This window comes from Mustela erminea, chromosome 3 (assembly GCF_009829155.1).
Source record: "Mustela erminea isolate mMusErm1 chromosome 3, mMusErm1.Pri, whole genome shotgun sequence".
NCBI classification, from domain to species: domain Eukaryota; kingdom Metazoa; phylum Chordata; class Mammalia; order Carnivora; family Mustelidae; genus Mustela; species Mustela erminea.
This window is the reverse complement of record NC_045616.1, coordinates 137,897,657-137,925,483: the sequence shown is the minus strand read 5'-3', so window position 1 is coordinate 137,925,483 and position 27,827 is coordinate 137,897,657. Positions and strand designations below refer to the sequence as shown.

Here is a 27,827-nt window from a genome sequence, read left to right as displayed (position 1 = left end):
AGAGAATGTGAGCAGGGAGGGGCAGAGGGAGAGGGAGAAAGAATCTGAAGCAGATTCTGAGCTGAGCGTGGAGCCCAATGCAAGACTCAATCTCACAACCCTGAGATCATGACCTGAGCTGAAATCAAGAGTCGGATGCTCAACAAACTGTGCCACCCAAGTGCCCTAAAACTACAAATTTATAATGATCTCAGGGAAACTATTTATCGCATGTCAGGAGGCTAATCCAATTTTCTGAAATGCTTTGGAGTGTTGTGACCTGCAGTCGCTTTCTGACTTGGGATGTCCCCTGCCTTCTCATAGCAGAACTCATGCAAGTAGATCTATTGGCATTACCTTTGTTTACAAACAGCAAAACAACCCTCCCCCACCCCCCAAAAAAACAATGAGAACTAATTGAAAAAAAATCCAAAAGACTTTTGTTTTTTATCTTTCACTTAAGAGAGAAAATCCAAAATGAGAAATGTTTATCGTGGCAGATTCTCCCAAATTCGAAGTGGAGGTACATCAGATTAGATTAAAGATTTCGGTGAATCTAAGTGCTGCTTCTGAACAGTTTACAGACGGAAGATGTAAACTGAGGCAGATTTAGCTGTGACCAAAAGTAATGCATATTTATAATTCATATTTGTAAAAGAATATCTAGGGGGAAGTGAAAAGATAAAATTATAGCAATTTGGAGTTAAAAAGAACCATGATGTACCACCAGACTCCTTTGCACATAATAAGAAAAACCACACTTGAGAAGTGTATAAAATGAAAAATAAAAATTTCAATTTTCCTTCCTTCCCCGTCCTATGTTCCAAAGACCATTACAGTTAATAGTTTATTGGATTCTCTTCTAAAACTTTTGCTTGCATACATAAAGCACATATACACATAACTTTTTAAACCAGTGGAATCGTGTTACATGAACTATTCCAAGGTACTGCTTTCTGGATTTAATATACCTTACATATCTTTCCATATTTTTGGAGCATTTCAACAACTGCAAAAATAACATAAACCCAGTTATTTAACCAATCTGCTATTAATGGGTATTTAATTGGAAACAAATGGCCACAAAGATTTTGCTTACTAAATGAGAAAACTGAGTTCACAAGAGAGGAAGGCATCTATGCTACATCACATACCTAGGTGGAAAGTACATATATGTATAGCTAAGGTTTGCTAACCAATTCTTAAAATAGCATTTTTAATAAAAAATATGGTTGGTAGAAAGAGATTTTAAAAATCCCCCTGAGTATCCTACCCTCAACGGTCTTCTTTATAGAAATGAGAATCCTATTAAAAAATAAGTGTAGAAAGCTGGGGTACCTGGGTGGCCCTTTGGGTTAAGCCTCGCCTTTGGCTCAGTTCATGGGCTCAGGGTCCTGGGGTCGAGCCCCACATCAGGCTCTCTGCTCAATGGCGAGCCTGCTTCCTCCTCTCTCTCTAACTGCCTCTCTGCCTACTTGTGATCTCTCTCTCTCTCTCTGTCAAATAAATGAATAAAATCTTAAAAAGATAAAAGTAAGGGTAGAAAGTTACTGAGACATTTGTTCTGTGTCAAAAGAAGGCTTTTCAGGGTTAGTAAGATTATATCCAATGTGTTAAGAATGGTGAATTTTTCATTCAGAAAATCACTTCTTTCCCACTTCCCTAGGAAACATTAGTCATTTGCACCAGTACGGGGGCAATACTGGGAAAACTGGGGGAAGTAGGAAAATGTTAATCTTGACCTCAAAGAAGGCATCTGGGCCCATGGAGACTCATGTGGAGATAACATCCCATCACTGAGTCCTGAGCCCCTTGAGTTGAAAGAATACTCAGGGCCTCTGGGGCTGGGGCAGAAGACTGGCCTTGCTTCAGAATTATCGTTAAGAGCGGGAATAGATTATTGGGGCTAAAGTGCATCTTATCCAGCTGTCCTTTGTAAGTCACAAAAAAGGATTTACCCGATAGCATATTTGGTTTCCAGTCACTTCTAATAAAAATGTGTTCACAAAGAGGTCATACTATTAACCCCAGACATCTTTTTAAAGCTCATCTTTTTAAAGGAGATTGATGCTGTCAGATCACAGTGAACAAAACAATCCTCACTGCAGGGCCAAATCTCATAGTTTAATGTGAGGAGGCTCCTGGGAAAGGCCCATCTCTCCCCTGATGCTTGTCTTGACAGCAAAGACACGTCAATGTCAAGTTCAGGTACGACCCTGCATTTGACCCCCTCCCAAATCAGAGTGAGGAAGAACTACGTACACATAAATGTGCCCAGTAGATCTTTTGAGAAGTCCAAGTGCCTTGTCCTAGATTATGAGTTTTAGCTTCAATTATTTTAAAAAGCAAGTTTTAGGGGCACCAGAACCTTGGCACACACAATGAGCAACCACAACCCACCTGCTAGAGGCTGGAGGAAAGGAAACGTAGGAGAGGGAATAGATGTTGACAGGGGCTTCCTGACCCTAAATGCTTCTGGGACAAAGGATGGCAGCCCTGAGGTCTCTTGATAGGAAAACTGTCCAGTAGAATGCCTATGCCTCCCCTTCCCTTCCTGTTCCTCCCAGCCTAGGCTTTCCTAGAAAACCTGATCTAAGACAGTTTCCACGTGAGGTGATATTCTGGTTTCAAGGAAGCCACATCCCTTCTTCTTGTGATGCATTACCTTCTACCTCAGACTTCTTCGGAAATGTTTTCTTATGAGATTCTCATCCAGTCTCTGTGGACTCACCTCCTAGCCCTCGGCTTCCCTGTCCCAGGCAGTTGTGTATGTTGTTGGCAAACCAGTCATCTATGACACTGACCTCCTCGTGTCATTCACCCATCTAAAATCACAGAGTGGGCCTTATTCTCTCTTAAGCCAACAGCAAACTTGAAACTGTTGTCAATTCCTAACTCTAGGTGAACCAAATCCAGCCAAGTAGATCAGCGGCAGAGACTAGGAAGCTACAGTTGGAAGAATGAAGGATGTTAACACACAGGCTTGGGAAGTGGGTGGGTATCTGGGTGGTCAGGTTCGAGCAGAATCCTAGGCAGTTGCTTTTCTCACACATTCCAGGAATCTCCTGAAGATGTGGATACTGGCAGCAGCACATTCTGCTTATGGTTGAATAAAGGATGTAGGAACCGAGGCTGGCAGTTTGGGCAGTGAGTTAAGTGATACAATCACCTGTATCAGGGTTCCAGGGCACTCAGAGAATGGGAGCCTTTGTTCCCAGCAACAGAGGAAAGTAGCCAGTATGAGCAAGATCAGGACCTGGTTTAGTGATCACTGGGTCTGGCGTTAGTCAAGTCTGAAGACACTAAGCAAGGACAGAGGAGTCCAGAGTAGTAGTTTTAAGAAGTTGGTGAATTAGTTCAAGAGGCTAAAAACTGTCAGGTTTTAACATTTAAGACCAAGAGAGGTGAGTCATACAGAATCAAGGAAATTAGGCAATGGCGGGAGAGGGAACAAGGCTGAGGAACTGGACAACAATGGGTCAGTGTTCTAGGCCAAAAAGAATGGGCTACAAGAGTTCGGGATGAAGGTCAAGGTATGGGTAACAAGCCCAGGATGCCCTTAAAAGAACACAGCTTAATGCTCTACCAACTTCCTTCTGAACAAGGCTCCTCATTTAAATTCTGCCTAAGGGTCACATGGCAGAATGGGGCCCAGGCCTGTTACCTTACCTGGTTGGAGTAAGGCAGGGAAGGCAGTGGAGGGAGTGCTTTTCTTATTTGTCATTCTATCCTCCATGGCAAGCACACAATAGGTACTCCACGTTTCTCAAATAATAGAGTGAATGGCTAAATGAATGAGTGATGATATCTGTACGTAGTTCACTGTATTCTGGACCTAAGTTCTTTAATTCCAGATACTTCTCCTCATGGTAACCATGGCACTATCCCAAGATGGCAATTCTTTTTTCTTTCTCCAAGAGAGGAAATAGAAGCTATCCTGGAGAGTCTGCAAGAAAGTGGGCCTTATGTTCCCCATGTGTGACACTAACTGAAAGGGGCGATGCTATCATGTGGTGCCCAGCACTGAGTTTACTGAATGAGGTCCTCTTCACAGGGTAGACAGGGACTGAGTAGTTGGGATAGCCCAAGGAAGCCATGGATAAATACAGCTCTGGGAGACTCTGCCAAACCTCAACTTTTAGATATCAGCAAACAAACGATCAGCCTTAGGGCTAAAGGTAGGAAGAAGATATAAAATACAAGACAGGGTTGAAAAGGGGCCTCAGAAATGGAGGTCCAAAGGGGTGACTTCCCCATGGCCAATGGTAATCTGGATCAGCATCTGGTCTCTTGTCTCCCAGCCTATTTTAATTCCATATCATTCATCATCCTCTCTGTTTCTTAGGAGCACTCACAAAAAAACCAAAACAGCAACAACAACATAGGGCCATGAAAAAAGGTCTTGGCTAGTATTTCATACTTCCATCATCAAAGGCAAAAGCAGTCAGAGAGGAGGAGAAGCTGGGTCTGACCACTATGTGCATCTCTAATGCAGACTTACCACCTATACTCTTGTCTTCAACCCCTCTGTTAAAAGAAACTACAAGCCCAAGTCAACGGAAGGAAGGAGAAATGAAACAGACACATGCAAGGTTTAAAAAAGTTTCGGATTCTTCTAGGTGATTGACTACATGACTACATGTTCCCATTATTTCCTAGTCACAGAGATGATCTTGCCTCGAGTACTAATTGTATCTGTTGCCCAAGTTCATTGTTTTTCTGGTGTTGTCTGATGGTTGCCAACTTCTGGGCTTTCTCTCAAGGTCATGGCCGTGACAAGAAGTCTCTAGAGATCTGACACGTAAGTACTGGGATAAAGAAGCCGTCTCTAACCAAGCCCCCATGTAACTGACTGCAAAATCATACTTGCTCTGGAAGAATCCTCTGTCAGGGCTCACCACATGTCACAGATTCCCGAAGGCAAATGTGGTGCCCTGACCAGGGAAACAAAGTGACAGTGTGAGCCCCCCAAGCCAATCACCACCACCCACCAAAGAAACCACGGTTCTTCTTTTTTATTTATTTATTTTTTTTAAAGAAACCACAGTTCTGGGTGGAGATGCAAGGAAAAAAGAATACTTCAGAATATGTGTAAGAAGGGGAAAACTAAGCTTTATGTCTTTGGGCTACAATCAGCAAGTGACCAAAACCCAGTATTACAACATTGGGTTTACAATAATTATGATTACAATATTGTACCAGTTCATGTTGAAAAAGTAAAAACAAAAAAACCCCGGAACTACAACACTACAACAGCAGGACAACACAGAGGAAAAAATATCCAATATCCCACCAACATATGTGTCACACAGTTAATGATTGGTCTCCTTTATTGTCAAAGGGATATGGAATCAACCGTAAGAAAACCTTTTTTCATTTGACTTTATATGAGCGCTTACTGAATACCTCCTACAGATAGAAATCATGTTTGCTGACTTGGGGTGGGGCAGGGTGGTGACAAAACCTAAAAGACAATTCAGCCCTCGGTTTATAAGTGCATCGGAGAGAAAGAACACAATGTAAGGAGAAAGAAGGCCACGTGTAAATACACAGAGAAAACAACTAACTAAGCCTTGGGTGTCTTCAGAAAGAGGATGTTAAGTCCCCTCTTTTGACTTTGGCCTTTGGGTTAATCAATCTACCCAGAGCCATCTCACTCCATTTCCCGGAGTTTTGTGTTACTTCTGGGTTTCATTCTCACCGTGGAGTGGTGGCAGTCAGGGTCTTTGTTTTTTAAGGTTTTTTGTTTTTTTTCTGGGTTTTGGGTTTTTTTTTGTTTTTGTTTTTGTTTTTCTTCAGCCAGGGTCTGTGTAATGTACCTGGCTTCATCAGGCACGCAGCAAAGGTGGGATCTGCCTAGTGGGTGAAAGGAACACAGATGCTCCCACTGGGGGTTAATAGAGTCCAGAGTGAGATCTGGCTGGATTTCCTCACAGTGCTGGAGGCAGCATGGCCTCTCTCACAGTGCTGGAGGCTTGAGGCTCTCTCAGGACACACAGGGTCTGAAGTTGACACCCCTCCCTGGGTACCAAGGGCCATCAGAAGCTCTCTGGGAAGCAAATGGGAGAAGGAGAACTGAAAACCAAAGCCACAAGGGAGCCCCGTGCTGGGCATGTGGACAGAAGCATAAGGTCTCTAAGGCAGTGGTGGGGGTGGAAGTGTGGCTCAAGATGCTTCTGGGTTTTTCCCTCCCAAGAAACTAGAGTACAGTCAAGAATCCAGAACTAAATCCCAGTTTCCTAAAAGCTTACCTAATTAAAAGGTTAAGTGATGAAGATTCAAGAATGAAAAATGCTTTTCAAAGGAGTTACCATAATGTTAGGAGCATAGGGTATCTGAGGTCAGAGATGAACCCCCCCCCCCCATTAACAAATACTACGGAGCTCAAATGTAGAAATGTGATTTTAAGGATGACTTTATAATCCAAGTAAATGAGGTCACATTTAAATAACAAAATATTTACATATCAACTTTATAAATAAGATGGAATGAATATTAGCTATCATAGGATGCTTGAGGAAACACTGAGTTATCATTCACATTCCCGGTAAGTAACGCAAAGGGATATGTTTCATGCATACTAAGCCATCGAATAGATAGACATAAAATTCAATCCTTCAGTGATAATTAAGCATTTCACTTTACAGTTTAACCTTATCAATTCAATAGTCAAAGATCAAAAAATAGGGACAAAATTAAACAAATTCAGGTCATCCACTGTGATGTGTCCCAGGGACCAACAGGGCACCTAATCAATGAACACGACACTCGAGGACATACTTAGTAGCTTTGTCCTGGGTGGCAGGCATGACTAAAAGAGAGGCACTGCTTTGTTGGGACCGAGGAAAAGGGCAGCCCACTATATCTGGGAGTCCCCATCACTCCTGCCTTGGGTAACACTCCAGTGTAGACGAGGCTCCTCTCCTTGGGCCCTACCTGGGGAGTGCACAGTGGACTCCCTACTCCCAGCACCTGCATTTCTTTGGAGAATTAACAACCTAACTGCCCCTTCCCAAAGCAGCCTCAAGCCGTGACCGGAGGGAGCTGGCATATCTCGTCTTGGCTCCTTCACCCCTTGGGTGGGAAAATTCCAATGTATGATGTCTACACTGGCTCCTGTATGATGGTCACTGGCTTCATGATGCACCCTTCCTTGGCTCTCCTCCTTCCCCATTTCACTTTTTGGATGTCCTACTGATGTTTTCCAGGATCTCCCAACCCGCAAATAAGCTCCTGGTTCCCGAATTCTTGTCTTAGAGTATTTCTCGGGGAGCCTAAACTGTGATACTCTGAGTTGTCTTCATCATCTCCGGGCCTCACTTGTCTTCCTCCCAAGACCCGTCTGGCTACCAATCACTGCTGATGCCAAAGGACCAGCAGTTTTACCTGAAGACAAATATGCAGGGGTCACAGCAGATTCGGGGTGGGAGAGTTATTTGTTCCTGAGGATTATTAGTAGCCCAGAGTTGCACAAAGAAGAAACCTTGCAGAAGGCCATCATGGGAAAGGAACAGCAGAGCGTGGGTCAAGAGGGGACATCAGGTGGCAGTCGCCAGCTGGGGCACCACAGGGAGGGAGGGGTTGGGATGCCCTTACTGGGAGAGATGGGGAAGTAGAATAAGCCCAGGCCCCCTTACCTTGCCTCTCCTGTGTCCCTGAAGGTGCACCCTGAGCCTTCTGCCTTGAAGCCCACCACCAGCTTCTCTGCCCTCTCCCTTAGAGCCCACCCTCTCTCAGTGCCCTTTGGGCTCAACTTTTGATCTCTGTGTCCCCCAGTTCGAGGTCCATGCCTATGCCATTGGCTTTCAGTTCTGGATGACACTCATTCCCTTTCCCAGGGACAGCCCCCGTGCAGTGGGAGACTTTCTGTAAGTGCTGAGAGATTAGCCCGAGCCCGAAAACTGTCCAGGAGCCCTTATCCCCTTGTCACGAAGAGTACATCCCTGTTGAGTTCTTCGAAAGTTACAACCTGCTTTAAAACACAACCATCCATCTTGCTCTCCATTCTCAGCCCCCTGCCACACTGAATATTTGTTTGTTACCAGATCCTTCTTTCTGTTTAAACACCTTCTTCACAGTCTGGCAGGCAGAGCCGTCCCCAAGGCACACACCGCAGCGATCCTCTGTGGCGTTGGAGCCGATCTCATAGTCACAGCCGACCATCTGTGGGGAAGAGAGGCTGCAGGTGACTGACACAGACGGGGACACCACACCTCCCTTCTCCTTTTCCCCTTCGCTCTTGATGAGATCTGGGCTGGGGACAGATACAGAGACAAATGGTTCCTGTCCCTGGGGTGAGCCAGAGGAGGAAACACAGCGTCCACTGATAGTAAAGGAACCACCTGGTTAGAGGGGAAAGACGGACACACTGAGTGGGTTCCCAGTTTCTCCTGAGTCCCAGGCAGAACTGAACATAGTTTCGAACAGTTAACATGGAGAATGTCTTGGAATCAGAGTAGCTGGAACAGTAAATCTCCTTCTGATGTGCAAACCTCCTGTCCCTTTGTCTTCCGTGAATTCCCGGGAATGACGCGAGTTCCTCTGCCTGTAATAGAGTGGTGGTTCAATCCCTCTAAGGGCCTCACTGGTGTGCTCTCTGCTTCTTGTCTGAGCACAGCCGGCGACCCGGCAGCCACCGAGGAGTGGGCTCAATGTTGAGACTCCTTCAGTCCCACAGGATATGACATCTCTGACCTGCGGACCACCATCAGATGTTTTGGAGCCCCCTAAGCCCCCTAAGACCCCTTGACATTTCACATGTAGCTGAACCCCAGCCACCATGAGCTTTCTCCTAGGAGCCAAGACTGACTTCACCCTGCTCTGGACCTGATCCCCTACCAGGGCTCTGCTCATCGGCCCTTCTCCGTCACCTTCTTTCCCTCACCATGAGCTCTTCTCCTCAGCCAATTCTTTCCTACCTGAAAATCCCCAGGCTGGAAAAGGGGGGGCAGTTAAACTGGGGTGTTCAGTAGCATCAGATACCAAAAAGTTATGACACATAGACGGAAAGTCATGAAACACGTGAGCCTCCGCCAGAGGTCTTGGTTGCTTGCTCTCCGGCAACAGAGAGAGGGAACCTGGACCATATCCTACTAGTCAGACATCTCCTTGAGAAGAATTGTGCCTAGGCAGTTGTTTTTTTTTTTCCTCCTTCAAACATAATTTCCTTCCTTGTTTTATTTTTCATATTTCTAAGTTTGTGTTTTCGTTCCAGGAGAATTTCAGGCGTACACCATAGTGACTGGGCACCTCCACAGGGCAGCCAGTACCCGTCACATTTCCTTTCTTGTTTTAGCTCCAATTCCAATCTGCTGAAAGGAAGAACAGTTTGAATTTTTAAATACACCCTCCCTTCACCAGCCAAACAGAGAATTAATGGCCAGTGACAGGAAATACCTCCATTCCTCAAACTATCTCTCTCTTCAGCTCTGAGGATTGTGCTACTTGACCCAGTTGGGAAAAAATAAAGTGCGAAGAGATCAAAAAATTACTCATGCTAATCACAAGAAAGAGAAACTGTCAGGATGTGTACTCGGTCATGAGTAAAACATCAGCTCTTCAATGTGCCGTGTTTTCAGCAGGCTGGAGCATATGCTGATGAGCTGATCTGTACACATCGTAGCCCCGGAGACCTTCATTCCTTCATCAATTTGGGATGAGCCAGGATATCAACCCTGAGACACAGGAACATTAAAGTGTCTTTTCAAATCTCTACCAAAAGAGGATAGATACAAATGGGAAGAATAACATTAAGAAAGCCAGGAAAACAAACACACTGGGCTCATCTCTCTTCTTCAGCAGCATCTGCCCGCGTACTTGGGGATGGAGGTGGGGGCCGGGGGAGGAAGACCCCACAGAGAACGTCCCACAGTGTAGTCAAGGGGTTCTTGCAGAGACTAGAGACCCCACAGAGAATGTCCCATAGTGTAGTCAAGGGGTTCTTATAGAGACTTCACTCCCAACTGCTTCTCCCGTCATTGGCCCCCAGCCCAAGCAACACTGAGTTCAATGTCTACCACGAGGCCTGGGAAGACATGAGCCGGTCATCCTTGCTGCACATAAAACAAAAGGGCTCCCAGGGGAAAATGAATAGATGTCACTCAGCTTTTCACATCCTATGCTCTGGCAAGGGACCCATGACAGTATCGTCTTTCCAGCTTCAGCAGAATCAGAGGTGGCTTTCCTGCTGCCACTGAATGTGGCCAATGACTCCAGCCAGGATTTCCTCTGATGGGACTCCTCATGTGCCCAACTGCCACTTCAGTGAGCAACATCAAAAGAGAAATCCTTTAACTTTCCCATTATATAATTTCTTTCTTTAACAAACAGCTTTTTGGGGCACCTCAGTTGGTTAAGTTGGTTAAGCATCTGCCTTTGGCCCAGGTCATGATCCCGGGGGTCCTGGGGTCGAACCCCAGGTCCTGATCTCTGCTTTTCCTTCTCCCTCTGCCTCCTGCTCACCCTGCTTGTGCTCTCTCTCTCTGTGTCAAATAAATAAATGAATCTTTAAAAAAGAATACCTAAGGAACTCCTGTGAGTCCCAGTTTCATCTTTAAAAAAATAAAATTAAAATTAAAAAATAAAAAACAGCTTGATTGAGGCATAGCAGATATAGAAAATACGGTACCAATTAAACGTAAACAACTTGATGAGTCTGGATTCACACAAGTAACTGTGAAACCAGCACTCTGGTCAAGGTTACAGTCATATCCCACCCCCAGATGTTTCCTTGTGACTCTGTGTGTGTGTGCTAAGAACTTTGAACGGGGGATCTAGGCTCTCAAACAATGTCTAGGTGCACAGTACAGCGTGTTAACCATGGGCACCACAGCCATGGGGATGCACAGGCCTTTGCGTCTTGCCTGACTGAAAATTTGTACCCAGTGAACAACAACTCTCCGTGGTTCCCTCCCCTCAGCTTTTGGCAATCCCTGCTTTATTCTTAGCTTTTATGAGTCTGCCTATTCTAGATTCTCGGGTAAATAGAATCCTGTGGAGTTCATTCTTCTGTGAGGGTCTTGTTCACTTAGCGCAACGTCCTCCAGGCTCAGCCCTATTGTCGCAAATGGCAGGATTTCCCTTTTTTCAAAAGCTGGGATGGAACAAAATTCTGTCGTATGGCTACAACATGGTACCGACCACATTTTCTTTGTCCTTTCATCTGTTGATGGACGTTTGGGTTGTTTTAATTTCTTGGCTGCTGCAAATAATGCTGCAGCGAATGTGGGAGAACAGACATTTCATCATTATCCTGATTTCAATTCTTTTGGATACACACCCAGGAATCCCATGTCTGGGTCTTCTGGTAGGTTCTATCTTTAATTTTTTGCGGGAACCTTCATATTATTTTCTATAATGGCTGCACAATTGTGCATTCCCATCAACAGTGAGCAGGGTAGCCCTTTCTCCACATCTTCGGCAACACCTATCTTTTGGTTTTTTGAAGACAGCCATCCCAACAGGTGTGAGTGATATCTTATTGTGGGTTTGATTAGTATTTCTGTGATGTTTAATACTGTTAAACACCTTTCCACATACCATTTCTATGCCTTCTCTGGAGAAATGCCTATTCAGGTCCTCCGCTTGTTCTTTTAACCGGGTTATTTGTTTTCCTGTTCTTGAGTTGTTGGGATTTTCTTACACATTCCAGATATTAGCCTCTTGTCATATATTTGGTTTTCAAATATTTTCTTTCACTCTGTAGATTGCCTTTTTACTCTGATGGTTATGTCCTCTCTGTCAGAAGTGTATCATCCATTCTTAACCCTGACACTTGGCCTAAAGAGCACACTCACTTGAGTATTAGAGAATTCAGGTTCCAGGCTTTCACCAGGGCCCTGGCTCTGTTAGTGAATGCATACTACATATTCTTAGCAATTCTCATCTTTTCCCTATGAGTTAACACTGTTTTACTTTGTAAATTCTCAAAGGACTGAGAAGAACTCAAACACCAACTGGGGCCAAGACCCACTCCAGCTGAAATGTCATCCCTGCTCTTCACAGCCCCTTGGCAGAGGTCGACAAAGGAAGTCTGCCTGGTTCTGAGATGAGGCCCGTTCTTAGCCGGTGAAACTCCAAGTGTAATGATGGGCAGAGTTACGCTCACCTGAACAGGTGAATGATACTGCCATTTGATAAAAAGGGACAGTAACAATAATGCTGTCCTCACTCTAACATTGGGAGTTAGGATCTGGCATTCTGGAGGGAGATGTGCCCCAGACAAACTGATAAGAGGATGTTCAGCAAATCACTGAAATGGCCAAAACATCCAGAGAGAGCAAAGCAGGTTTGGGACAGTTTCTGAGAGAAACCAGCGAGGGGGCGCACTTAGGACAGGGAGCAAGACTACCAGGCAAGGTGGAGGACTACACGGGAATTCACACAGTTGAATTTCTTGAAAGAAGTTGCTGTGGCTGATATCGAAGAGATTATTGCCTATGTTCTCCTCCAGGATTCTGATGGATTCCTGTCTCACATTGAGGTCTTTTATCCATTTTGAGTTTATCTTTGTGTACAGTGTAAGAGAATGGTCGAGTTTCATTCTTCTACATATAGCTGACCAGTTTTCCCAGCACCATTTATTGAAGAGACTGTCTTTTTTTCACTGTATATTTTTTCCTGTTTTGTCGAAGATTATTTGACCATAGAGTTGAGGGTCCATATCTGGGCTCTCTACTCTGTTCCACTATGTGTCTGTTTTTATGCCAGTACCATGCTGTCTTGGTGATCACAGCTTTGTAGTAAAGCTTGAAATCAGGTAACGTGATGCCCCCATTTTATTTTTGTTTTTCAACATTTCCTTAGCCATTCGGGGTCTCTTCTGATTCCATACAAATTTTAGGATTATTTGCTCCAGCTCTTTGAAGAATACCGGTGGAATTTTGATCGGAATAGCATTAAAAGTATAGATTGCTCTAGGCAGTATAGACATTTTAACAATGTTTATTCTTCCGATCCAAGAGCATGGAATGGTCTTCCATCTTTTTGTGTCTTCTTAAATTTCTTTCATGAGTGTTCTGTAGTTCCTCGAGTACCGATCCTTTACCTCTTTGGTTAGGTTTATTCCCAGGTATCTTATGGTTCTTGGTGCTATAGTAAATGGAATCGATTCTCTCATTTCCCTTTCTGTATTTTCATTATTAGTGTATAAGAAAGCCACTGATTTCTGTCCATTGACTTTATATCCTGCCACGTTGCTGAATTATTGTATGAGTTCTAGTAGTTTGGGGGTGGAGTCTTTTGGGTTTTCCATATAAAGAATCATGTCATCTGCAAAGAGAGAGAGTTTGACTTCTTCATTACCAATTTGGATACCTTTTATTTCTCTTTGTTGTCTGATTGCTGTTGCTAGGACTTCTAATACTATGTTGAACAAGAGTGGTGAGAGTGGGCATCCTTGTCGTGTTCCTGATCTAAATGGGAAGGATGCAAGCTTTTTTCCATTGAGGATGATATTTGCTGTGGGTCTTTCATAGATAGATTTGATGAAGTTCAGGAATGTTCCCTCGATCCCTATACTTTGAAGCGTTTTAATCAGGAACGGGTACTGGATTTTGTCAAATCCTTTTTCTGCATCAGTTGAGAGCACCATGTGGTTCTTCTCTCTTCTCTTATTAATTTGTTCTATCACATTGATTGACTTGCGAATGTTGAACCATCCTTGTAGCCCAGGGATGAATCCCACCTGGTCATGGTGGATAATCTTTTTAATGTGCTGTTGGATCCTGTTTGCTAGGATCTTGTTGAGAATCTTAGCATCCATATTCATCAGTGATATTGGTCTGAAATTCTCCTTTTTGGTAGGGTCTTTGCCTGGTTTGGGGATCAGGGTAATGCTGGATTCATAGAAAGAGTCAGGAAGTTTTCCTTCTGCTTCAATTTTTTGAAACAGCTTCAGGAGAATAGGTATTATTTCTTCTTTGAAAGTTTGGTAGAATTCCCCAGGGAATCCATCAGGTCCTGGGCTCTTGTTTTTTGGGAGGTTTTTGATCACCGCTTCAATCTTGTTACTAGATATTGGTCTATTCAGGTTGTTAATTTCAATTTTGGGAGTTTATAGTTTTCCAGGAATGCATCCATTTCATCTAGGTTGCTTAGCTTATTGGCATATAACTGTTGATAATAACTTCTGATGATTGTTTCTACTTCCTTGGTGTTCGTTGTGATCTCTCCCTTTTCATTCATAATTTTATGTATTTGAGCTTTCTCTCTTTTCTTTTGGATTAATGTCACCATTTCTATTCTAAGATGTATACAGTAGGTTGAGCATAAGAGCAAAAAAGGGTTGATCGGGCCTACGATCCTGGGCTGAGAGGTGGACAGAAGGCTAAGAGAAGTCTGGGGACAGCCGGTGTGACAAATCAGGACATCTGGGCTGCTCGGGAAGAAGTTGAAGCCAGAGCCATGGGGATTGGGAGAAAAGGGGAGACAGAAGAACCTGAAATCAAGAGCTGGTTCTCAGGAGAAAGGACTGGGAGGGCAGGCGTGGGACTACCTGCCCACAGGTTTGCAAGCTTACGCCATGCCATGCTTGTGATTAAAAACAGGAGATAGCCTGAAAAGTCTAAGTTTAAACTCATATCTTTGATAAACAAACTTAAAGAGTTTAGTACAACTCTTTTAAAAAATGGGAGAAGGGCATCAATAGACAGTCACCTTCTAGAACAAATTCTGTTCTGATCAAGGCCTGGTGACTCTCCTGACAACAGAATCTGCAAATCTAATGAGCCAAAATGATGGCAAATATCATCATTTCAAAATGGACTGTTGAGTATATGAATAAAAGCAAATTCAACAAATGTTTATGTGAAGGTGAGCAAACATATTTTCATACAAAGAAGGTGAATTAGATACTACAGTTTTTTCTTATGATGTATCTTTTTATTTCAATATCTGATCAATGACCTTTGAAAAAACTGTAGTAAATGAGTAAGACAACTAACAAAGCTGGAAGTAACCACAGCCTGGATCCTTGGAAGGTAAATTGAATTTAGGCTATTAAGGCAAATTTGACTTGACATAATGTTGAAGCTTAAAAACTTGCTCAGTGTGGTAAAGAGAGAAAGTGGGTAATTAAAGCTTCTAAAAAGTCCCAACTCGTTTCCAAAAAGAGGAAGTCAAGCTGAGAGACTGTAGCCTCTTCTATTCAGCTCATTTAATTGGCTTCACGAGAGGCACCCAAGATCCCTTAGGTTTTGTTCAGAATGCCCCTGAGAGGTGGATGCCAGTGGATGCTGCTGCCAATGGACCCTGCCAATCGTGGACTAAAACTAAGATTCAAAAAACAATGAGTTCATTAAATTCATTGTTGGCTCTGTTAAGTTATAGGTGGGAGGTATAAGCAATTACAAATAAAAAAGGGGGGGCTTAACCTACTGTTTCTGATAAAAGGAGGAGGGGGGCTCTGTATAACCTTAGTAGAGAAATACTGTTTTGGGGTAAATCACACTGGAGTCATTAAAAAAAGTCTAGCAGCCGAAGGAGGGTATAGAACTGGCTAAAAAGTCAAAGATTTGACTTGTCTCCAAAGAAAAGGGGGGAATGTAAGGACCTATCTAGAAACTGTCCCTGCTCCCCTTCCCCCAGGGGATTTACAGGTAACAAAGCCCAGATACAAAGGTGGGTCAGGCCAGGTGGAGACATCCAATCAGTTGGGGGGCATGCATACTGTCTCCCTGGTTACAAGGAGTATGCCCCCCCCCCCTTGGGAGCCCTTTTGGCGCCAATCCCAATCAAGGTATAATAGGCTGGTTCAAATGTCTACTAGGGTAAATTGTAACTCCATTGGTCACCTAGCATCACTGTAGAATTTCCTGTGTGTGTTACAATCTCATTGGCTACCTGTGCGTGGCCAGACCTGACCGCATGGCCTTTGCCCTTAAAAGCTAGTCTGTGAAGCGGAGAGGGGTCGCTCTCTTTTGTAAGAGGTGCGGCCCCGAACGTTCAGTTAGATTCTTGATGCTTGGCGCGAAATAAAGCTCTGCTTGACCTTCAAAACAAAAACAAAAACAAAACAAAACAAAAACGCAGGATTCTCTGTCTTCTGCTAAAGATACTATTGCTGTGCTTGCAAAGGTATTCAGGTCTAACAGATCATTTTAACATCATATTCCTTTCACAGTGATTAAGGTCCTCAGCCCTAGCTGCATATGGCAATTACCTGGGAAATTTTCACAATGTCAGTGCCCAGGCCCCGAATCCCAGAGGTTCTGAATCAACAGGTTTGAGATTGAGTCCGGACATCACCTGTCTTTAAAAGCTCTTTGGGTGATTCTAATAGGCAGCCAGGCCTGAGAACCTATTGTTCTGGATAGCGATGCTGCTGTTTTGGCCTGACTTAGCTAGATAAACCTCTTCCCACTCTGGAGAACAGATCTAACTTGAATACATATTAATTACTTTTGGCTCTTTATAACTACAGAGCTAATTGGTAAGGAGTCTGAACGAGAATTTCATCTGAGTTCTTAGAAATGTAGAGTGTGATTAGGACTAGCTTTTAACTCACTCATTCCCGGGAATTGTCATGTTGCCTCCTATATTTTGGTCACTACTGGAATAAATCAATAGGCAACTTCACGGTGATAAACGTATCTTTTCAGGGTGCTGAACCCTTATGGGCAGGAGCCTTCTTCTGTGGCAGCAATTTAATCCAGTGGGAAAAAAAATTACAGTAAACATTTGTTGAAGAAACTAAAATGCATCAGAAACTTACTGTGTGCCAAGGACTCTGTTATGTTAGGGGCTTAACATACACGTCTTTATTTAACCTATTTGACACTAACTAGGAAGATACATTAACATCATAATTTTAAGAAAAAGAAACTGAGTCTCAGCAAAATGTCTTGAGTTATATGGTTGGTTCACAATGGCATCAAGTTCACATTCTAGAGCCTGAGACCTAACCACTGTACTTTCCTAAGAGCTAATTAGAACTTTCTACATAAATTTTCCTTCATTGATTAAAAACACCTTTTCTTTAAACTGGCATTTTTATGCCCGGGTGTTGGGTCACAAACTTGTTCATCAAGTCCTTGCAAACTAAACTGTGAGCACCAGAGAGGAGTTCTTCAATGGGCTGCACACATAAAAGCATGGACAAATCAGGTCTCTCTCATTTCCAAAAAGGCGGAGTTGATTAATGGAGTCAGTGTGGAAAAGTTAAATGGAAATCGGAAGATCTGGTTGAAAAGTTCCTGTCAAGTCATCTCTCTTCTTACGGTAGATTATTCTGGTAATCAACGGAGAATTACATGTAAAAATGCTTTGCACAAAACACTATGCAAACTACCGTTAATTTCAGATTTTTCTCAAGTTTAAGTACTCTGCTGGCAAGTAACCAATTAGTAATTTAATACCACAAAAATAATCAGGGTCAACTCTTCCTAATAATTCTTCCTTTAAGTTGTTGCTTCTTCAACTTGACCTGTTCTATGCCTAAAATGACATCACAGAGCACATCAGTTAGTCAAGAAAGACCACAGCAGGAGTGAAAGCTTTCAATCCCAAACTGTTGACTCTGATCAAGACTTTCAAGTCTAGTCTCGCAGATCACATACTAAAAAAGGGACCACATGTCAAAGTCACAAAAGAAAGCTTAGAACATCTGACTTCCTGAATTAATAAAAACCATGATTTAATGAAGTTGTAGATTAAGGAAACATACCCAATACCTTACATATGCCATTAATACAGACATTTCTGCTGTTGCCACCTTCAAAGCAAGGGGTACCATCAATGACAGCATCCAGCATTTTCTCGGAAAACTGGCCATCTATGGGTCGGCAGTAGAGCTCACAAGGATGTGCTGGAGTGAAAAAGAGACAAATCCTTGCAAATTAGCTTTTTTAGCTCTGCACCCTTCCTACAGGATTCTTTTGTACTCACTATCCCCCAGAAGTCGCTTATCTGGAGATTCCCATCTTTCACTCTCCCGTGACACATGTTGAAATGTAGGCTTTTTCTTTTTCTCCAGTTAAAGGGTTTTACAATGAATTAAATTGGGGAGATTGCTTTTAAAATGCTATGCTCTTTGTTATAAACAATGTAACCTTTCAATCAAACATGGAACTGTGCTTATAAAATGAAGGTGCGGAGCCTCTGGGGCTAACCTAGAAAAGAAGCAATAGTAACCACTGCTGCCAGACTCAAGAGAAGCGTGGTGCCCACCCACCATCTGCTGCAAAAAAGCAGACCTCTAGGGAAGAGGCAGGCCCCTCCCCCAGGGCCAGCTCTCTACAGCAACCGCCACCACAATCATGACCCCACCTCCAACAAGTATTTTCCTTTATTCTCCTCAAGTTCAACAAGTGCCTGGACACAAATTTACAAACACAGAGAAATAGAAAGCCTGACTCTTTGCTGAAGCTGAAGCCAACGAGCTTACCGTAATGGTCTATCCCACCATGCTCTCTCCTCCCACGAATACATTCTAGGGTTCAATTTTCTATTCCTTTGTGAATGAGGATAGGGTGATTTCCAGCACAGGAACTGTTCTAAAGATTTACTTAATAAAATTAGAGTACCAGAAAAGATAGGTAACTTTGAAAACAAAAATTGCCTTAAAAATTTTAATAGGTAAAGGCACCTGAGTGGCTCAGTGGGTTAAAGCCTCTGCCTTTGGCTCAGATCATGATCTCGGGGTCCTGGAATCGAGCCCCGCATCGGGCGCTCTGTTCAGCAGGGAGCCTGATTCCTCCTCTCTCTCTGCCTGCCTCTCTGCCTACTTGTGATCTCTAGCTGTTAAATAAATAAATAAATAAATCTTTAAAAAAAACAAAACAAAACAAAACAAAAGCTTGAGAATGTCTTCTTCAGAAAGGTCCATCTTGGGAAGAATCTCGTTTGGATCTGTTTATTGGGATTGAACTTGAGTTTCTGGCAGATGTGACCAGCTGAGGGCTCAATGAGACCAGCCATCGGCCATGTGCCAAGGACCCACCCCGTGTGGATGCTGATACAAATACCCAGCTAACACAAAGCCTAGGTGTGGCTCCTCAAGAGTGCGATGAGCCATTTGGTAAAGAAATAAAAGCATAAAACACAAATATAACTAAGAGCAGAAGCTAGAGACAAACTTGAGACAGGGGTCAAGAACACCTTTTAAAGCTCAAAGGAGAAAAATAAAAGCAAAGAAAGAATACTGACTTATATAAAGAGCAATGGATAAGTTGTCTGAGAAAATGACAAAATCAAAATGAGTTGCAGAGATCACAGCACAAAGCACCAATGGAAAAGGGCCACAGGCCGGGGGTTGGGGGGCGGGTAGGAAGCAAGGACAAAGCAAGACCTGGGATGACTGTAAACCTTTATTCCTGGCAGTGTGATTAGCTCTGTCGCCACCTGAACTGGAGCAGAAGTACAAGAGGGAGCCACCGAGGCTCAGCTCTGCTCTCCTGGAGATGCAATCATCCATCCAGGTGGGCTGAGTCTGGAGAATCATTTCATGAAACCCTGGGCTATTAACTAGAAGGACAGAGGCAGGGAAAGCACTGTTAAATGAGAATTTGATTCGAGCTTTAGAATTTGGATTTGAGATACTGTGTTTGGACACATAAAGCAAAAAGAGAAAGCTGCTCTGAATAATTCTGGAGCTTTTCTAAAGGAGTTATCTGTTCCAGCCTGCTGGAAAGGGTTGGGTCTCCAGGCGCCTAGGGTGCAAACTTAAGAAGGCTCACTCTCAGGGGTTCTAGAAATGGGTCCTCCTAGCATCTAAGCCCCCATCCAACGGCAGGCGTTGTACTGAACTCCAGAATGGTGAAGTTCTAGTGTTTGCCTTAGTTTTACTCCCTCTGGCCTTATGATGTTTGACTCACTCCCTGAAGGAAAAAAACCATCCAGAGACTTTCGCTAGTCTTGTTTATATGGTGAGTTAAGAGGAATTTTGCTTAATAATAATAATAAAAAAAAAAAGCCAACATAGCATTTGCATACTCTCACAGATCTTGCTGTGCTTCATAGCAGTTTCCTCTCATTTTAATTATTGCAACCACCCTATGGTGTAGTTCTTTTCTTAGCACCATTTCATAGATGTGACACTGAAAAACGAAGATTCCCGAGATCTCACAGTGTGAGTAGCAAAGCCAAATCTGGTGCCTTAGCTTAGAGCCCACTCTACTATGCCTTAAGCGACAGGCACAGCATTTCTTTAATAGAAGCTCTCTAACATCCACTCTGTATGTTACTAGGCAATGCATTTATTTACAGATCATGTTGGTAGAATTCCAGTGGGACTCCATTTTAATATTTTCTCACAGGGCTTAAATATATTGAGAACCACCAGCCTGTGGAGCCACGGATTTCTACAGAGAGTGTATATAAAAGCTTTAGCTCATGAAAACCCAATATTTCCTTGAAAAAGTTACTTAAGCTTTCTGTGACTCAGTTTCTTCATCTGAAAAACAGGGATAATAATTCCCACGTTGCAATGCAACTGGTGAGGGTTAAGACGGAGATCGAATGTGGAGCACTCGGCATGGGGTCTGGTCCACAGTAAGTGCTTGACACACAGCAGTCATGATCTCGGTTCTCACGTCTTTACCATGAACTCTATGAATTCTAAAGGTCTCACAGTTGCTCCCCCATGCCATGCTTCTATCGCGCCAGTCTTCTCCAAAGACACCTATCTTGTAATGCTGATTCAGTTCTCCTTCCCACCCAGAAAAACCTTTCCTGAAAGAGCCTCTTTGCCTTCAGATTATTCTGTTATGCCACTTCTAATCAGTTCTACAGTAAACCCGGACTTTGTTTTACTATTTCTTAAACAATTTGTCTTGTCAGTTTATCATACAAAATTCTAGATCTTGGTAGGTCAGTAATTGGTTCTGTGACTTTCCTCTACTGCCCCTCTGGACCTGGTTCGAAGCTGTTCTGCTCATACAGTTACCGCTAAGGTCCTCACTGCTCTACACTTCTGAGACTATGGACTGGACAAGCTCCTTGACCAAGCAGCAATGTCCGCCAGAGCCCTTTGGTCCTCTGTGCATTAACCGGCCATGGCTGCCTGCTCAGCGTGTGAAGGAGAGGACAGAACATATGCCTGTTGAGGACTCCAGTACATGGAGGAGGTGAGAATAAGAACAGTCTGCGGGAATCTGCTTCACACGGCTTGGGCATCAGACCGCCAGCAATTCGGGTCTCAGGTCTGACTCCTACATCTCGCCCAAGGCCTCCTCGGTCTCTAGTCTACTTGTCGGAGGGGCTTGTCGGAGAAGAGTATTAAAACCTCTCATGAGGCATCTGGCATAGAGCGGTGGCTTAAATGTGGCAGTTACTACCATCAACATTTCCCAAGGAATACTAACAGGACCTTACTCCTAGAAAAGGCTTTTAACGCACATTCACTAATTAACAGACATGACAGACGTCAACACTGTTAGGGAGAAAATTTTGGATCAAGTGGCAAAGAGACCACCTCGATCCTGAGAGATAATCTTCAACTCAGTCATAAAAATGAACCTTGACCTTAGTGATAAAAGTCAAGGTTGTTAGTTGCAGCAATTAAATGTTTATCCAGAGAGAGAAGGACAGATCCATGAAGGTGCACTTCCATTATGTCGTTTCGTATATTCAGAGTCACTATGCAGTCACTAGGGGGAATGAAGTAAGCCACAATGTCATGACATTCTGCTAATGAGCACAGCATGTGGCAGGATTGACCAGGCAGGATTTCAACTGTTCCCAGCTAAAACCTGCTGTTAACAATGGTGGCCTCTAAGGAATGAGTGAAGCAAGGGATGAGAATTTGTTTTATTTCATCCTATAACATACATGTGCATGTCTCTTAAGGAAACATAAATTTCTTTTAAAAATAACGTCTTGGCCATCCAACAAGAACACTGGAAAGGTCTCCTTTCTTCTGTGATAAAACACATCTCCAAGAAGAGAGGCCCTCATTTCAGGACTTCTTTGCATTTTGCTCATGTGATACGGGACTACTATGACCCAAGGTTAGACAGGCTAACTCTAGTCTACTTCATGGAAGAAACACACATTTCTACCGAATCTAAGCACAGTGGTCCATGGAGTCTTAGGAATAATCCAGTAAAGAATCTTCAGGCAATAACAACACACAGACCTCCTGCTCCCACTATCCCAGAGCTCACACACCTGTGACCCACAGGGGTGCCTAAGGCCAGAAAGAACCCTGTGCTTGAGAGCAGCAGCACCTTGTTGAATGGAAGGTGGAGGGTCATTTCAGCACTTTACAAGCCTGACCCTGAAGTCCTACTTCCCTGTCCTCTCCTCTGGCCTTTTTCTTCCATGATGCTTCGGGTACGTCATTGGGTTGGCCTAGAACACAGGCCTCTGTAGGAGACAGGAGTAGCAACAGATGCTCTGAGCTCTCCACCATCATTATAGTATCATCACAGTCTGTCCCAACCCCTTGGATTCCATAACATCCACAGAATTGAATGTTTTCACTGTCTCAGATTTATTCATCTGCCCTGACACTTCCCTTTGGATCACAAGATTTTCTTTTTCTCTACCTTTCAAGAGCTTTCAAACCCATTTATAATTCAGCTAAGGGAAGACTTTCGGGCTCATTTACTGGTGAACTCTCAGCCTCACTCTGTCTGATTAATCCTCTCAAAGGAAGTGTAAGGAACTAAATGAACCTAATGAATCAACGGTTGCATTTCCACTTCTGGTGAAACAGGATGGCTCAAGAGTTTCGGATAATGATTTTCAGAAGTAGTCATTAGAAGCCAAAGATAAAACTTGGTAAGAAGGATAAAAGTATTTCTTAGGTCAAGGAAAACTTTTGATGCATTTCATATTTTGTAAGTAGATTGCTAGTAGAGTTTCACCATTTAAACAAAAATCCAGTTTCTACACTTCATTTTTAGGCAGGGCTCCCCCAGTATAAGCCCCGAAGCTGCTGGCCAGGACGTGACACTTGGCTGAATGCTCTACATCACTGTCTTGAAGCTCTTTTTTTTTTTTTTTTTTTTTGAAAGAAAGAGAGTAGGAGCAGAGAGCAGAGGGAGAGAGAGAATCCCAAGTGGGCTCCATGCCCAGTGCTGAGCCCAACATGGGGCTGGATTTCACAACCATGAGATCCTGAACTGAGCCCAAATCAAGACTCGGACGCCTAACCCACTGAGTTACCCAGGCAGCCCTTGAAGGTCTTAATTTTATATTTGAACTTGTGTTTTCTAAGTGAGGTCTCATAGAACAATGAAGAGCCTGCATGAGCAGAAGACATGGGTGATATGCACGTCTGCTGTTTCTTGCCAGATTTCAAGAAATACTAAACCTTAAGCAAAAGACACAACTTAAGATGTTTTATTCTTGTAACAAGTAATATTTAATGTAACAAAGAAACTCAGTTTAATAACAAGGCTCAGATCAGCTTGAAGGAAAAAACATATAAAGTTCTTACCAAAAACTCAACCAAAAATCAAACAATTGCTAAGACTCTGTAACTTTGGCAGATCTAAACTTGTATATTCTTTTACTTTCTGATATGGCAATATTATAATCCCTAAATATATCAAAATATAATATTAATTAAACAGAAGAAGACATTAAAATTAATACATTCTACAATAACCGTGGAGCTATAAAAACAAGAACAGAGGTAATTTTTTCCAATAAATTAAACCTATTTCACTGATGTTTTAGGTGAGGCTAAATGTAGTAATATTTTCCATTTGTTATATATTTTTATGTTCTGTCTTTTGATGAATATGTTTAAGAAATGTGATACTACCTTTGGAATTACAACTTAAATTATTTAAGAACAATTTTGTCATAATGCTTACAAGTTTAGAAAAACCTGGTTTTCAAGGATTCAAGACAGATCAGTTTAGCAAAGCTAACATTTGTCACAATTTGTCACAATGCCAGCTGTTGGGGCTCTTTTCTCTGGACCAGAGTTCCTTGGCCGTGAGATCATCTGTTCCTAAAAATAGGAACATCATCTTAGGTAAAATTCAAAATGCAATGCGTGGTTGTTAAGGACAGAACCTTAGCCTAGTCTGTTTTACTGGTTAGCACTGAGGCTGCAGTCAGGCCTGGGCTAATTCCTCCTGGCTCTACGCTATAGTCTGCGTTTAGGCAAGCCACTTAAATTCTCTTCATCTAAGAGCAAGTCCAGAAACACTGGGACAAACCCCTACATTTCCTCCTATTATTTTCTTGTGGAGAGAAAAATCAGGAAAACACATATAACATGCTGGGTGGAGGGTCTGGCCCAGAGCAAAGCCTGACCTAAGTCTAAGACAAGCTCTTCCCATTATCAGTTAGGAGATAGTTTCACTGAAAGTAGCAGAAATTGTTGTTTCCTTGTCTGAAACAGGCGGGACTTTATTTGCCCCCAAAGACGGGAGATCCACAGGCGGGAGTTTAAAGTCATCCTCCCTCCGGCCTTCCTGCTCAGCCACTCGATGTGGGGTGTCCACTTTCTGGATGCACTGTGACTGCTCTACTCCCCGCAGGGTGAACGGCAGGAAGGCGTGGGGGTGAGGACAGCTCCGTTAGTACCCTTGTAACGGAGTACCCTCCGTTGCAAACCCTTGCAGAGGCACCTGCACAGCTCAGTTGGTGAAGCGTCTGACTCTTGATTTTGGCTCAGGTCATGATCTCAGGGTCCTGAGCGGGAGCCCTGCGTCAGGCTCTGCATGTACACTGGGCATGGAGTCTGCTTAAGATTCTCTCTCTCCCTCTGCGCTCCCCCTTCCCTCCAGAACAAAAACAAAACCAAAAACCCTCCCAAGCCTTACCCTGAGGGGCCTCCATCTTTACCTCTTTGGTCAGATTTGGATCTCCCCGGAATATGAGTTTGTGAGTCTTTTCATCTTCTTTTATTGTAGAGGCAAGTGAGGGCAAAGAGGGTTGGGCCTGGCTTTGGGCTGTCTGCCAACAGCGTCCATACTATTCCATCATTTCCTAATGATGGAAATGAAAGCCATAGATTCCTAATCTGTCAAATGAGAGGCTCTGGCCAGAAGATCTCCTAAGCTGCTCCCCATGCTTACATTCTCTTTAAAGGCTGTTCCTATCAAAAGCCCAAGTATTATTGCAATAAGCTCCGTGCACACCTCCCAGGCTGGGTGTGGGACTGAGCCCTCCCGCTTGTGGGACGCTCGATTTTCACCCTGGTTTAAGAAAGCTTCCTTATCCAAGGACTCTCACTCCTTCCCTAGGCAGACCACATCCAGCGACCAGTCCAGCTGGGGCATAAAGGTCTGGCTCTCTCACCTCAGCCTGGCCACTCTGAAAGACTCTGCCAAGTGCAGAGCTCCCTGTGGGGAGGGGTATGCCCTTTGCTGTGCGTGCTCTGCAGGCCAGCTTCCCCCCTGCATACTTGCTCTGCCTTCATTCTCCTTTTCTCCCACAGCTGCTGAACCTCCTGCCTGCTAGTGCTGGTTTCCGAGTCCGTTTCCTGGGGAACCCTAACTGCCACGATTCCGGAGAGATGTTCCTGAAGGATCCTATTCCAGTAGGAGCAGATGGGGCCTGACTTCACATCAGAACCCTCCACCTTTGCTGGAAGCCTCACTGGCATCGAGCATTACTAGGGCTTAAATATCTGGAAGCAACAAGTTAAAAATTAGCCTAAATGAATTTGGGCTAAATTGGGTGTTCTGAGAAAGGTGAAAATCAAAAAAAAAAAAAAAAGAGAGATTCCAGGAAAGCGACAACACTGATAGCAGGCTCTGGTCATTTCCTAATAGAAGAGGTAGGATAGATAAACATTTTTATTAACACAGGCTAATAAAATCCCTGAGACTCTGTATAAATTCATTTAAATATATATCCATCATCTATCTATTGGCTTCTTAGTCAGACTTATGCTTTAATTCCAGTTCTACTGTATAAAATCCTATAGCCTTGAATAAGTTATTTTTACCTCTGAGACTAAGCTTCTTTATCTCCAAGGCTGGGGAGTGGGTAAATGAGAAAACATAGAGTGAAACAGAGTCATATGCTTATAGAAATACTGGTCAGAAAATGCAACTGATCAGGGCAGCTCTTCATGCTGGTGCCTACATGAAAGTGATCAAGGGAAGTATGGATAGTTTTTTTGTCAGGAGTGCTGGAAAAGAAAATGTCTATCTTAGAAAGGAAGTTGATCTAGATTGATTTAGTAGTTTTCAAATCTTTTAAGCAGAATAATTACTTTTCTTTTTTTCAAACAAGAACTTGCAACTAACATAAAGTCAGGATTTTATGAAGCAAAATTTTGAAGGTCAAGGATATAGTGGTTAAAAAGAAGTCAGTGGGATCTAAAGAAATCATTAAGAGGAACAGAACATTTTGAAATCAAGCCTATGGATGGCAATTACAGACTTACGTTCGCTGCAGCATCTAATTATTTCCTTTCAGTTTTTTGTTGCACAATATTGAAAAATCTCAACTCACAGGCAAACAGTTGCAAATAACAGTTTAGAGCAACTCAGCCTGCAATCTCAGGATATTTCTCAATTAAATTGTATTGATGGGAGACTTTCATTCTAAGGTCTTCAAAAAGCCAAATTAATTTGACTATGTAAGTTAGTGCACTGGTGGTCTTTGGTATATTAAAGCTTGAAACACAATATTTTTGAGTGTAAGCATTGTTTTTCATTGCACTTTGATTTTTTTGACATATGATGTTCAATTAGCCAGCATACACTACATCATTAGTTTTGATTAGCATCCAACGATTCATTAGTTGTGTCTAACACCCAGTGCTCAGCACATCACATGCACTTTTAAAGACTAGTTTAAAATTTTTTTTGAAAAATGAAATTAGGGGCTCCTGGGTGGTTCAGTGGGTTAAGCCTCTACCTTCAGCTCAGGTCATGATCTCAGTGTCCTGGGATCGAGCCCCGAGTCAGGCTCTCTGCTCAGCAGGAAACCTGCTTCCCCCTCTCTCTGCCTGCCTCTCTGCCTACTTGTGATCTCTGTTTGTCAAATAAATAAATAAAATCTTTTAAAACAATGAAATCAGAATCAAGCACTTTTGGAAGCCCTGGGGTTCCATGGAAAACTATAAAATTTGATGGAGTTTCTATGCTTATTCCAAATTGCTTGAATCTATGATTCTTCTTCTGTCATTAGCTAGTTAGCCCAGCTGCTCAAAGTCATTCACCAAGACACTTACCACTGTCCGCCACGTGGGTTGAAAACCCTGCTGTACATTTACTTTATCCTCTGGTGACTTCTGATGGTGAGGCTGGGAGGGTGAAGTGCTCAATGCCTGGCCCAGAAGAAATGCTCCATGCCTGGTGTTGACATGAATGACCTACTTCTGGTCACCAACTAAACAAATAACAACTCTGTACGGTAGAGTTTAATGAGGAAAATAAATCAGTGTGTTTGCTCAAGGCGGTAGCTACCTGGATTAGCAGCTAAGTCACTGTGCTTCAGGCATGGTCCCAGAGCCTGCAGGATACCACCAGGATGGGGGAGGGAGGCTTCCAGCCCGAGTGGATAGTGAGGTCAGCAGATGGCCCTCAGCTGAATCCCCCCTGTGGTTTACTCAGCATCAGGATCAGTGACAGATGCAAAATGATCCCTCCAAAGTGAGTGAAATTTATGTCCACTTTGATGACTCGTTTCTTTGGTACCTATTGTTCCGCAGGCATATGACAGATGCTTGGTAAATAAATGAAAAGCCAAGGCAAATCACATCTTATTATTCTAAGTCTAGCTACTGGAACTGTCAGAATTCAGCTCAAACCCCACCCTGCATCAGGCAAGGAGGGGATCCCAAACTAAGCCCATGTCCCAACCCTGGGCCAGCTATGCTATTTTAGTTCAGGAAGGTTGCTCATTTGGGGTCTACAGCACTACTGTCCCAAAGAGCTCCAACAAAATAGAGAATGTTCAAAATATAAATACAGATAGTTCTAATTGGATGT

The 27,827-nt window shown here is 43.2% G+C and overlaps 1 protein-coding gene across 8 annotated transcripts in view; it reads right to left on the bottom strand.

Annotated features, from left to right (window-relative positions):
- The window catches only part of ADAMTS12 (ADAM metallopeptidase with thrombospondin type 1 motif 12), a 290,253-nt gene that overhangs the window by 63,800 nt on the left and 198,626 nt on the right, over positions 1-27,827 (bottom strand). For 6 of the 8 annotated variants that reach the window (XM_032337661.1, XM_032337660.1, XM_032337662.1 and 3 more), the window contains 2 exons: positions 17,649-17,782; positions 8,022-8,142 (listed from right to left, as the gene is read on the bottom strand). In XM_032337661.1, the coding sequence (XP_032193552.1) occupies positions 8,022-8,142; positions 17,649-17,782 (255 nt within the window). Of the gene's footprint in view, positions 1-8,021; positions 8,143-17,641; positions 17,783-27,827 lie in introns of those variants that run through there. The other 2 variants (XM_032337663.1, XM_032337664.1) reach the window with 2 other exon arrangements.